A 14,020-nucleotide genomic window follows, 5' to 3' on the forward strand; every position below is an offset into this window, starting at 1 on the left:
TGTTTTCTGAAGTGGGTACAGTTTTTTTTTTGAAGTTGCAGTGGGTTGACCTCTCACGGCCACCGTACCCTCATCTCTAACGTTACTGCAACAATACACAAGGTTTATTTTCACATTTGTCTGAATTGAAACGTGAGCGTAAACATTATTGGTATTGAAAAATATCTCATGAGCTTCACTTATAAGTTTAAAAAAAAAGGAAAAAGAAAAAGATGGCAAATTCCACAGCTGAAACATGAGCAAACTAAATATCACACTGAAGTCAGATTTAAAACATCTACAGACAGTGGATTAATGCAGAAAATAAACATACAATATTTTCAAAATAGCTGAGTGTTCAAAAATACATTCATTGTGAGGAAAAATATAACATTTTTTCAAATAAACAATCTGGTATGGCCCTGTTCCTGTGATCCACAACGTTTACCACTGAAAAGCAGCTGAAATGTCGACATAACAGAATGAAAATGAAATGAAAGATCATAAGACTTTAAGAAACAGTCTGGACTTTGGGAAATACTGTTTGTCGCTGCTGACCACAGTTACACGAGTCGGTGGAGAGCTCCATTTGATACTGTACAGATCTCCCCGGACGAGCTTAGCACAAACACTGGGGCCAGGGCTGGGTGTTAGCCTAGCTCTGTCTGCTCTTCCTCAGAGCCAGGCTACGACTTCCCTCTGCGTCCAGACTGTGTGCAAAGCTGCGTCTGTCTCAGTCATAATGTGTAACTGTGGGGACAAGGTGAGAACAAAGTGTTTCACCTGGTACTCGGCCTACACCGCCTGAGCTCTTACTGTACATCTTCTAAGTACACTATGTGGGTATGTTTTTGAAACCAGTACTCTGTGACATAGTAGAAATGGTCTGATGCCACTAGAGGTCACTGTACTTCAACCTGCAAGTTCCACTTCAGCTAAACCTGTCCAAAGCGAGGCACCAGTTGCCCCCTGTGGTTTCACAAATAGCTGAAATAAATAGCTGAAATAGCACCCCCTAATGTCTCTTTTGAGAAACACCAGTTTTGGCATCAATTAAAGGGGTAGTTCACCCAAAATTCAAATTTCACTCATTATCTACTCACCCTCATGTCGACCAAGAGCTGTGAGAATTTTCAGAGTCCTCCGTCCCTTCTCTGAGTTACGGGGGGGTCCGCGCAGCAGTATTTGTCCATATAATGGTTGTCAATGGATACCAACTTTCTTCGTCCAAAAAGACACACCAAAAAACATCCAAATACCTCCATAGTGCTCGTCTGTAATGTCTCTCTTGTATTGAAGCCCCAACATGAGAAATTGTTCCGAAAAAAATTAAATAAGTCTATATTTTAAGCTTGTTTGTAGCGGAACAATTTCTCATGTCGGGGCTTCAATACAAGAGGGACATTACAGACGAGCAGTATGGAGGTATTTGGATGTTTTTTGGTGTGTCTTTTTGGACGAAGAAAGTTGGTATCCATTGACAACCATTATATGGACAAATACTGCTGTGCGGACCCCCCCCGTAACTCAGAGAAGGGACGGAGGACTCTGAAACTTCTCCCAGCTCTTAGTCGACATGAGGGTGAGTAGATAATGAGTGAAATTTGAATTTTGGGTGAACTATCACTTTAAGCCAAAAAACACAATTTCATTTGTTTTCAACTGTTGGTTTCACAGCAAACAAATCTATCTCTCAAAATATCTGACTGAAATGACATGACATGAAATTCAGAAATGGAAACAAAACAAACAAAAAAACACTGTCACTACACTCTACAAACACCATCACCGTCAGTCATGAGTAAACAATTGATTTCATTTCATGACCATTGTTTAAATGTCATCCATAAAACTTAAGCCCTTGTTCCAAGATACTACAACAACTACTACTACTACTACTACTGTGTGACTCAGTGTGGGTATGAACGGTGCGACCTCACTGCTCTGCCCGATGTGATCTCTTGGAAAGTTTTGATCGAGTGTTTTCATGTAACTTGGGTGGATTTGATCGTCTCTCAGTATGAAGCCTGTCTCGCTGCCTCATCATGAAACAAAGCAGATGCTGTCTACACAGATCCAGGGTCAGCGATAAGGCCACTGACAGATGATGATAAACCTCGACTCAGACGACATGCAGATCCCTCCTTTGCCTTTGGCCGCCCGGCTACAGCAGACACCACACACCGTATGTACTTTGGCGTTGACGCAGCAGCGGCGGGCCACATCAGGGGGAAACTTTACGCCGAGTGATGGAAATACATCTTCCACTGTGTTAAGCTGGCAGCGGTACCTGTGTCCAATTCCAACGTGTTTCTGAGAAAACTCTGCTGAAATACTTCTGAGGAAATCGTGAGGTTTTTCCACATCCATTACAGTGTGAACGAGGCCAGTTCAAGACCGGTTTGCTAAGCTCAGCTCAGATCTTCTTTCGCAGCACGCTGCTGCTTCTGACGGGGCTGGACCGGTACTTCATCAGGCCGCTACATTACACAGATCATCAACTGGAATAAATCTGGTGACATTTGCATCTGAGCTTTGTCGTTTTGGACCTTTTCTATCAGTTACAACAACACTTTATTCCCTGGGGTAATTGCATTTAGACAGCCAGGTTGTAAAAATCTACACAGATTGTGTAAAATGTATATATTTGGAGGTCAAAGCCAAAGTGAATAGACCTGAAATGTTGGTAATGTTTCCTCATTTCACCCTGGTCCAGGCCACAAGTTAAAATGAGACGGTTTCACAATCGTGTTGTTTTTACATATTTGAAGTGTTGCTTCAGTTTTGACCTCTTGGAAATTTTTTCCTTCCTCCTGCACCTTGGATGTGATGTTGTGCCAGAAATCCCTCATTGCACTGTAAATCTGAAGGGTGTGTTTAGACTAAGCGCTCTGATTAGCTGTCTGCTTGTGTTTTCCTGTGATCACAGAGCTCTTTAACATTTAAGCTGTGATCTCAGATCTGGAATGACCTCCAGTAAAATCATACATCAGTGTATCTGATAGAAATGGTGGACAAAACTACAAAAGACTGATCTGATGATGGACCAGGACTCAGTACTCTATGGTCTGGGACTCAGTGATGATGAATTTAACATTGACATTTTTTAGTCAATCAGTCATTTCTGTGCTCTTTTTAAGTGGAATGAGTAATTAGTGATTGGTCCTTAACAGGGCTGTTCCCTCTATTCAAAACTCAAATTGAATGCGTGGAAAAATGCATGAAGCTCTCGAGGCTGTATTCAAACTCAAACTTGAACTGTTTCAAGTAACACCCCGAATCCTTAATGGGCACAAGTCTTCTGTGTGACTACATTCATCTGCAAAATGACAATAAATTAAAAGTAATGGAAAGGATTTTGAAATTTTTCATCGAAAAATTATTTCAAAAACAAAACAACATGTTGAGTTTAGTCTTTTTTTTCTGCCGTGAGAAACGGAACAACTCTCCTGGAAATCAGAGCTCAACGGACGAAGTCGTCCATTGAGCTCTGTAAGTGTCGTGACTGTTACAGCCACTCTGGAGCTGACGACCCGACGTGGAAGAGGCCGTCTTATTTGTGGGCAAAAATGGGACAAGCCAAACTCCTCACATTCGAACCATCAAAGAAAAAGAAGCAAAGAAGAAAAACCTTAAGTGGAACATCTGTGGTGAAACAGATCAGCGGCTGCCTCGGAGTCAGCGAGCTAGTGCTCAGTTCAGTCTGGTCTTAACCTCCTCTCACTGTGACGGCGGCACAGGAAAGTCACCTTGTGAGCTGACGGCACCTGAGTGTCCCCGTCTCACCCGTCGCTCCGTCTCCGAGTGCAAAAAAACAGCCTCCACCGGTTGTGCTTGGCCCCTTCCACACTCACACCCCAGAGTCGCTGTACATGCCGTTGATCAGATAGTCCACCTGGGTGTAGTCCTTCCTCCTGTAGCTCTCGTAGGCCTGCGTGACGAACACGGCCACCGTCACCAAGAAGAAGAGCAGGCCGAAGAGCAGGACGGCCAGTAGAGACGCCGTGTCCACCAGCTGTCTGGTCAGAGCGCCGCCGGCCTCCTCTACCACGCCGCCCGGGGCGACCGCCTCGTTCTGATTGGCTGGAGCGCTGGTGCTGGTGGCGGCTGCGGTGGATGGCCTTGTGGTCTGAGACGGTGGCGTCTCGGCGTGTGTGGCGTTTGGCTTTGGCGTGGCTGGTGATGATGGTGGAGGCGTCGTCTTTACAGCCGCGGTTGTTGTAGTGGCGACGGTGGTGGTAGCGTTTGTTACAGTGGCCGTTGCTTTTACCGCCGGTGGAACAAGTGGTGCTGTTGTAGCTGGAGGCCATGTTGTTGTTGGTGCTGGTGGTGGTGTGGCTGTAGATGGTAATGTTGTTGTTGTTGTTGTTGTTGTTGTAGCTGTAGATGGTAATGTTGTTGTTGTTGTTTTGGCTGTAGATGGTAATGTTGTTGTCGTTGTTGTTGTGGCTTTTGACGGTGGTGTTGTTCTGGCTGTAGCTGGTAGTGGTGTTGTTGTGGTTGTAGATGATGTCGTTGTTGTGGTTGTAGATGATGTTGTTGTTGTGATTGTAGGTGATGGTGTTGTCATCAGTGCAGTGTTTGTGAGTACATGAGGCTGTGTATTGGTGGAGTCATTAGTACCAGCACCTTTGTTGGCTGCATTAGGAGCAGCTGGAGCTGAGTCAGTGGTAGAGGAGGGAAGAGGAAGTGGTTGAGGCTGAGGCTTGGATTGAGGGTCTATTGATGCTGGCTGCTGATTGGATGATGAAGGTCTGGACAAATTGCCTCCTTCTGCAGGTTGACTTTGTGGGATTACGGATGCTTTGGTGTTGTTATCCGATGAAGATGAGTTGGGGGAAGAGTGGTCCCTGGTTGCAATGTTGGTGCCATTTGTTTCAGGTTGGGGGGCTTGCAGCTGACTGTTCACTTTGGACTCGGGAGCTGTTGCACTTGGAGTGACACCATCACTAGGACCTGGGAAACAACAAGTTCCATGAGTGAGTGAGCTCAGTAGATTAGAATAAAGATACACTTGAAGTATCAAACAAAACACTTGAAGTATCAAATAAAACCAGCATGAAACACAAGACCAGCATGTTAAAAAAACAGGGAACACAAGAGTGCCACCAGACCCCCGTCAAACAACATAGACCAGACACCAATTTTCCCAATGACCAGTCGCTCAACCAGGTTGAATTCAAATCAGCTCTTGTTTCTTTTTGTTGGGATTTCTTTCTTTCTTTAGATTCTTCTACATCTGGAGAACATGGTTTCTTGCTCAGGGTTAATCTGTAGCTTCTCTGTTGTGACAGATTTCACCTTTAACAAACAAACTGTGGTGTGATTTTAAACTTGGCCTTCTTGAGATTTCAATAACAACTGCATGTGCTACATGAAGAATGCCGCACTCTAATCAACCTGTTTACAGGAATATGACTTAATGGGATTGATGCCTTAAAGGAGAATTCCGGTCATTTTTGACCCCTAAATCGTTGTCCTGATGGTCACCCAGTGTAGGTTGGAGCAAAAAAGGCAACTAAAATTGATGCAGGCAAACCAGAGTTACACCATGGCTAGACGGAGCTAGGGATAGCCACAACGCTAACCTATGGGGGCAATTCTTTCAACCACAACAAACACTCAGAAAACAATCAAATATCTATGGTACATCACTGGAATCCTTATGACACACCACTGAACTCATATAGTGTACAGTATAAACAGTATAAACTTTCTGTGGCGGGGAGAGCAGGCACTCTGTGATCAGATAGTAATGTCTTTCCAGGATGTTTCAGAGTTCGGCTATCTGAGGTGAGTGGCTACATGCAAAAACACAAAGTTTAGACTGTTTATACTGTACACTATATGAGTTCAGTGGTGTGTCATAAGGATTCCAGTCATGTATCATAGATATTTGATTGTGTTTGTTGTGGTTGAAAGAATTGCCCCCATAGGTTAGCGTTGTTGCTATCCCTAGCGCCGTCTAGCCATGGTGTAACTCTGGTTTGCCTGCATCAATTTTAGTCACGTTTTTTGCTCCCCCCAACACTGGGTGACCATCAGGACAACGACTTAGGGGTAAAAAATGACCGGAATTCTCCTTTAAAGACAAACTATGCAGGATTTGTAGCTTGTTACGAGGGAGAATGGAGGCTCTCTGCCTTTCACGTGCGTGTCACTTGCATCTTTTGACTGAAAAACAACACAGTACTAAACTACACAGATATACACGTTGTAACACTGTATATATTATATAACTTTATCTACCACTCTATTGATTGATTTCTTGCAGGCTTTGTTGTAAACAAATACACATGTCCAGGACGAGGGTTAGCAAAACAGCGGTAAAGCGACCAGACTTACGTACATAGTTCCTCTTTAAAGCAGATCCTGCAGACTTTGATAGATGATTGATACTATATAGGCAGTGATGGAATTAATGAAAGAAGAATCAATCAGATCATGCTAATGCCACCACCTGGTGAAACAGTTTGTCACAGCTTTATAGCTATTGAATATGTTTCATGAAAAAATTAAAAAAAATCATTCTGTTGAAGCTGCTGTTTAAAAAATATAACAGAAAAATAGCACGTGTTTTTCTCTGACTTATTTTCTAAACACTTGTTTGGCCACTTGAAGATTCTTGTGTGTCAATGTGCTCTTCAGTCAGACCAGACTTGTGGCCGGGTGCACAGGTACTGTTGGCAGGGTGGCTCTTTGAATTCTTAAAACACGTCGACGTGTCTGTTGGCGAGAAGCATTGCCAAGTTGGACGTCTCACTCCCTTTGGTCTGTGTGGGTTTGAAATATCTTTTTCAGAAGAGCTTTGCCCTGATTGTCGGCCATGTAACCGAAACAACGCCGTATTTCACTCGGTGCGTGCTCTCTGTTGACAAGCTGTGGACATTTATTTTCACTTGTTGTGTCTCTATAAGAGAGGTGCAGCTGCATATGAGAGAGACGCTTGGCCTCATCCACTTACCGGCAGGAGTACTGCAGACGTGGGCTGCTGCACATTTATACAACTCATTGGAAATATGGCTTTTATTAAAACAACTCCTCTTCAAAGCATCGGTACCAGTAAAATGAGGTATCCTTCCCTTACAGGGGGTCAAGATATTTCTTAGTAGCAGTATTTTGTGCAACATTATCTCTCGCATAAACAAGTGATATGACAATATTTGGGTAAATTTGCTTATTCGCTTTCTTTGCTGTCTGTGCATGTAGCTTTAAAGGTATGGTTCACTTTGGCAAATTGGCCCATTGCCATAATCCCTATAGTTTTAGGAGTAGGTTTGTTACCTTTAATTGTTGGTGCAAGCTGTTTTGAGAACGGCGGAGCAGAGCGGCGAGCTGCTCAGAGCTATGCTACGGAGGCTCATGGGATTTCTTGGTTTCCCTCATCAAACTGCATTTCCACGTTGTGATACTATGCAACCATAATATGCAAGAAAGTGGGAATTTACATTTTTTAAATCATCATGAGAGCCACAAAAGCTATTTGAGAAAAAAACTTCTCAAAAAATCAAAAATCATGACTCATCCCTTCTTAAAGCAGAAGTAAGTGGTCCGGTCGTTTTCGCTAATGCTGCGTTCCAGGCAGGCTTTTGAAATCGTAAATTACAGCTTCAAGTCACAACTTACGACTTTGTAGCGTTTCAGGCAACCCACTCGTGTTTTTCCGACCTGTTTTACCGGTGAAAGTCACTATAACGGCCACTCGTAACTTCCGACCGGTGAACTCGTACCAGATCGAACTGGTACCACTTCACGGTCGGAAAAATACGAGTTTCCTTGAACGCACCATAACAGTCCTCGTCCCTACGTCGCCACATTCACGGCGTTCCTTGGCTGCACACACAGCCCTGCATGCCGTTCTCTCTCCTCATTGGATAAAAACTGTAGGATACGATAAATGTTTTCTCTTCGGCTCAGAGCAGAGCAGAGGGACTGAGAGACCCGTGTTTCAGTCCAAACACTCTATGTAAGTGATTGCTGTCGGAAGATATAACTATTTAAGACTTATATTAACACAAATATATCACTTACTTCTGCTTTAACTCATTGAGTGCCAACCACATAATTTCTCGTTTTTCGTTCCCATGCGTTGAGTGCCAAAAACGAGATTTCTCGTTTTTTGCTTTTTTTTTAAATTATGAAACTAGACACTTTAACACACCTTTTGTGTAAATTTGGGGACTCTACGACGAGCAGAACTGAAATAGATGACGATCAAAAACTCATGACAGCTCATGATCTGGAAGTTTTCATCATAACTCGGCTTTTGCAAACGGAGTTCTGCATGTGGATGCAGCAGCTGCTCTGCTCTCACCCGCGAGGCTCCAGCAGCTCGGAGCCGAACAGGAAGCTCTCAGCCGACAGTCCCGCCCGGTCTTCATCTGGAGCAACACCGTGTCCTCCCGTGGTAAAATGTGATGATCCCTCCGTCAAAGCAGACTGGCATCACCGACCCGTACCACAGAAGGACCGCGACCACCGGTGGGGCCGGTGTTCCAGACCTGCTGTGGCCGAGAGACCATCACATTCCGCGGCGAGAGGCTGTGACACGGCACAGTGCGTCTGTGTTATTGTTGTTTAGTGGCGCCCCCCCGCCCCTGATGGTGGTTTTGTGAATAGAACAACATTTGTTGTATATATTTATCTTACACGAGCCCTTTGATCCAGAAATGCGAGTGTCAGAAGAGCGACAGGCACAAACAGAGCACCTTTCATAAAAGACGCTCTATCTCCTTTTCTAGAAAAAAAGGAGAGATTTTGGTGAAACCCAGCCATGTTTAGCTTGACTTTTCTCAGGAACGGAGGCACGTAGAAACAAACGGTTTGTGGCCATTTGAAGCATTAAGTTTCACCTTTCAAATGAGCCACAGTATGTGTTGGTGGCAATAATATAGAATACACAAAAATCGTCTAAATTGCCGGTACACTTGACTAAAACTTTGGAAAGGAGCGCGGCACTCAATGAGTTAACACCTGTCAGGGGCAGATGTGAGGGAAGACACAATGAAAAATATGTGCATTTTTGGTTTCATCAGCTCCAGCATGTGGCCGCTGGGTGTCTTTCTGCTGACTCATACTCACTCAGCTGGTCTGTAGGGCTAGTCTGAAGGGGGACAGCCTTAGGAACTCTGAAGGAGGAGGCGTCGGCGAGGAGCAGCAGCAGCAGGAGGAGGAGGTGAAGACACACAGAAGGCCTCAGCTGGAATGTCCAGGGATGTGGAGACATGGTGGACACAAACACACACACACACCCACACACACACACGGTCACGCACACACGGTCACATACACTACCTTACAGCTACACACACACACACACACACAGAGGCCTAAGAGTGACACACATTCATACACACGCTTAACACAGTCAAGTGCACACAATCAACCTGCACACACCGAGGACGAGGATGGAGACCAATGGTTTCTGGACCTACAAGAAAAGACAACAGCAGGTTTAAACAGCAGCCAGGCCCATTACAGTACTGTAGTTATTGGTTTCATTACAGTTCAGTGTTTGACACTTGCAGGGATGTGAAACTTGGTTGAGACAAATAGTGCATCAAATCAACAGTCATCCATTTTTAGGTCGTATCACTATGGCATGTATGCTTTAAATCTCTTCACAAATGTGTGATTTCAGCCTTATAAAAATATCACAGCAGTAAGGTGATTCTTGTCCCTGCAACATTTGTGTTCATTTAAAACTTTTTGTTAACTCTTGAGTTAAATTTATTTGGTCACCAAAAATAAATATTAAAGGGATACGCCGAGTCCATGACCAGCAGATAGACACCATCCTTTCGACTGTGTGTGCAATAACAAGGGAGATAGAGCCGTATCGCCCGTAATTAGCTTAGCTCAAACGCTGGAAGTGTATAGGTAGTGTTAGCCTGCCTCCTCCCCGAGCCGAAATCAGCAGTCAGAAGCTGATTTCATTTCAGCTCTAAACTCTGTAAATATATCACTTTATCCACATTTCAAACATTTTTAGGCGAGAAAGTAGTCGTTTAGATCAGCAGTGTGTCGTTAATTTGTCTAAATACCAGCTGTTTACAATTTTGTTCCGACGAATTTGGTGCTACTCAAGCTAGCCGTTGTGACCAACGCACTTCCGGTTACTTTCACAAAATAAAACACCCGTTGCTCTTTACATACAGAAAACCATGACGATAGAATTTGTGCTTTTACTTTGAAATAGGAAGCTAACCTACCCTCGATGTAGCTAGCTTGAACCAAAAGAAACCGTCTTTGCTTGAACCCTCCGTTTTGACCGATCTCGTCCCGGCAGATCGGTCCCGGCAGGCTAACACTACCTATACACTTCCAGCGTTTGAGCTGAGCTAATTACGAGCGATACGGCTCTATCTCCCTTGTTACTGCACGCACAGTCGAAAGGATGGTGTCTATCTGCTTGTCATGGACTCGGGAGTGAGGCAAGACACGAAAAAAAATGTTGGCGTATCCCTTTAAAATTAATTAAAAAAAGGTTGAACAAGAATTCAGTTAGCTCTCTGAACATTTATAACTCTCTCAGGATACCACAACACTATGAGGTGTGAACAACAGCAGAAAGTCCACCACAGGCCAGATGTAAGGAAAGACTTCCCTCTAGTGTCAGAACAGTGAGTGTGTCAGACAGAGCCTCACACACACACAAGCACGTTTTTCCTACCAAGACAGCATTTTACTGCTGTGTTGTTTTACAGCAGTGAGAGTCATGTTAATGTAAATTGGACATCAGTTGAAAATATTCATCGGAATTAAAAAGATCTCAGCTTTCTTTCCTCAGCTTTTTGTCAAGCCTCACTGAATTTCCAGAAAGGAACAATCCAGGGTTTTGCGTACAAATCAAGAAACTGTGGATGTTGATTGTATTGAAAGATTATTTCTAAGCCTCTATCCATGGGCTTTAGTCCAGTTTCTAGTACTGCAATACCTGCTCTGAATCATCACATACACTCACAGGCTGAACAATGTGATTACCAACTTGGTATATTTATTGTTAATAATTTAATGGTGGTATCACTTTTATTGATACTGCTTAGCTACTTTAGGGCTGCTTAATCAAATTGAAATTGCAATATGGCCATGTGCAATATCCAAATCACAGGAGCTACATTATTTTTGACAAAGGTAAAAATGTGTCACAACATTGTTGTGCACTGTTAGCAGCAAATTATATTCTCAAGACTTAAATTTGTTTGGTAAAAGACCCAATAATAATAATAAAAAAAATCATGAATCATCATCATTCATCATGAAAATGAAGCAATAATGACCATTCACAATGAAATCACAATGCAATATCTACTCATAATCACTAGCCTATATCATGTGCCCTCATTGGTATTCACTTAGGTGAGGTACAACAACAACTCTGAAAAACTGGTTCATGCTTTTATTTCCAGTAGACTGGATTACTGCAATGCCCTTTTTGCTGGACTGAATAAGCAGACAGTAAATAAACCCCAGCTTATTCAAAATGCTGCAGCCATAACGAAAACCAAAAGGTTTGAGCACATCACTCCCATTTTATCATCTCTTCATTGGCTCCCAGTAAAACAAAGAATTGATTTTAAAATACTTCTTATTGTTTTTAAATTTTGTAATGGCTTGGCTCCCTCTTACATTGTTGACATGCTCACCGAATACACACCAGAGAGATCACTTAGATCATCTGATAAAGAGCTCCTCATTATACCCAGAATCAACTCCAAATCAGCTCATGGCGCTTTCAGCTACTATGGTCCTACTCTCTGGAATTCTCTTCCACATGAGCTACGGTCTGCTACAACAGTGCCTTCTTTTAAAAGCAAACTAAAAACATATCTTTTTTCACAAGCTTTTAGTCATGTTTAAAGAGTGTGTTTTATTTCTGTCTTGTTTGCTTTAAGAATTTTTATTATTATTATCTCCCTTTTTAAATGATGATAATAATACATTCTTGTGTGATTTCTTATCCTATATGCCATTTTATGTTATACACTGTATCTCTGTTTTAACTTTTTGAAGCACATTGAGTTTACGCTTGTCATATGAAATGTGCTATATAAATAAATTTGACTTGACTTGTCTTGACTCTTTCCATCTCTCCAGCTCTCTCACTCTGTCTTTGGCGGAAGCTGTGATTGGCCACAGTCAGACCAGATCTTCTGAAGTATGACAGATGTGCAGGCATCTGCTGCTCTGCTCTCAAACTTCTTGAGTGACATGACAACACATTAAAATGTGTTGATGGAGTTTTGTCCCGCCTTCCATTTTAATGAGGACTCGTTTCATTCAGCCTGAGCAGCACAAACACTAAACACAGTGACCTGCCCTGAAAGTAAACAGGAAGTATCCAAAGGTCGTTAACGGTGCCTACGTGGAGAGAAGTGCAGAGCAGCTGCAGCAGCCTACACAGTCAACAATGAGGCTAGAAAGACTGGAAACCAACCTCAGTCCAGTAACTGTAATGCCGTTTAACGTCCACTGACACATAACCACACATAAGTAACAAACAACCACACATAACGTTACCTACACACCGGGGACGGGTCAGGCTAATAACACTTAGCCCCCAGAGAGTCACCAACATTAGTTCAGACCGGTTATCCCAAAGTTTAGCTCATATTAGACCAACACATTTACAAGTACCGAAACGTCGACGGTTAAAAGCCACAGTGGCAGCACAGTTATGACCTGGACAGATGTTAGAAAGCCACAGCTGGTTCAGAGCCAGGCAGCAGCAGCAGGGCGGCTGTGTCAGTCAGGCTGACGTTCAACGGTCAGTTAACATCCACAGTCTGTAGCCTAGCTAATGCTAACAAGACATTTTCAATGAAGTGGCTCGTGTGTAGGCCTGAGGGAGCCGCCAGCATGATAACTATGTTTAATGTGGTTTCATAGACTTACCACCGATCTGCTGTGATGCGTTTGTGGACACAACAAGCCCAGGCAGGTATCCACGGGGAGCTCAGCTCGGACACCACTTCCTGGAGTTGCTGCGTGTCTTCTTCTTCGCCCGTATTCCTGGCAGCGTGGGCGGCCCTCAGGTTCTACTGCCCCCTGCAGGCCCACTCCACTCAACCCACACAGTGCACCACCAGCTTTAAAAGCCTGCTGCTGCACTCCTTAGCTACAGGAAGGACCAAAACATGACATAAGCATAAATAGGAAAGTAAATAACTGCAGAAATAAATTATAAAATGCTGAAAGCGAATTCGTTTTTGGTAATTAAATATGTTATTTCTGGTTATTTATTTATTTCATGCCATTTTTGTCCTTCATGTTTAGCCAATAGTGGGAGGAGCAAAATAATAGAAACTGTAGCCTAGTTAAAGCAGAAGTAAGTGGAATATTTGTGTTAAAGGACAATTCCAGGCGAATTCAACTCAGGGGTGTATTTTCATATCATTTTAGGTCTAAAAGAATGAATCTGAAGATTTTCAGTTTAATCGCTCCTGTTTTGCGGTAGTTGCGTCTGCCCCTGCATCGCCACGGCACGATGAATGGGAGTGGATGTAAGTTCTGCTGTTTAGGCTGTTTACAGCCCTCAAAGCCGCAATTTTTTTCCACAGACAGCGTCAGATGGCCACTCAAACATGCACCGAGAAGTTTATTTACTTCAAGCAAGCCGACATGTTTGTAAAACTAGATCTAATTCAAAGTCTCCCGGAGTCTCGCGCGAGACCCAGTTGCCGTGCTCGGTGTGTTCACATGCAATGGGAAAAGCTACCGTTTGTGTCATAAACACAGGAATATCAACTCTTTACTTGCTTCAAGTAAAAAAAACTTATCGGCGCATCTTTGAGTAGCCATCTGACGCTGTCTGTGGAAAAAAATGTACACTTCAAGCAAATAAAGAGTTGATATTCCTGTGTTTATGACACAAGCGGTAGCTCCTACTGCGCCTGAATACACCAGCACTGCAACTTCGGGCTCGCGCGAGACTCCGGGAGACTTTGAATTAGATCGACTTTTACAAACATGTCGGCTTGCTTGAAGTAAATAAACTTCTCGGTGCATGTTTGAGTCGCCATCTGATGCTGTCTGTGGAAAA

At 43.4% G+C, this 14,020-nt stretch overlaps 1 protein-coding gene across 1 annotated transcript; it reads right to left on the reverse strand.

Annotated features, from left to right (window-relative positions):
• Positions 1 to 2,730: 2,730 nt before the first annotated feature.
• c6h11orf24 (chromosome 6 C11orf24 homolog) lies at positions 2,731 to 13,042 on the reverse strand. Its single transcript, XM_085780425.1, has 3 exons — positions 12,874 to 13,042; positions 9,061 to 9,409; positions 2,731 to 4,935 (listed from the first exon to the last, which is right to left on the reverse strand). Exons 2-3 carry the CDS (start codon positions 9,203 to 9,205, stop codon positions 3,830 to 3,832), a joined length of 1,251 nt encoding a protein of 416 aa, XP_085636551.1. The 5' UTR covers positions 9,206 to 9,409; positions 12,874 to 13,042; the 3' UTR covers positions 2,731 to 3,829.
• Positions 13,043 to 14,020: the final 978 nt, after the last annotated feature.

The sequence above is a fragment of the Trachurus japonicus genome, chromosome 6 (assembly GCF_045865225.1).
Source record: "Trachurus japonicus isolate A0001 chromosome 6, Traja_1.0".
Lineage (NCBI taxonomy): Eukaryota > Metazoa > Chordata > Actinopteri > Carangiformes > Carangidae > Trachurus > Trachurus japonicus.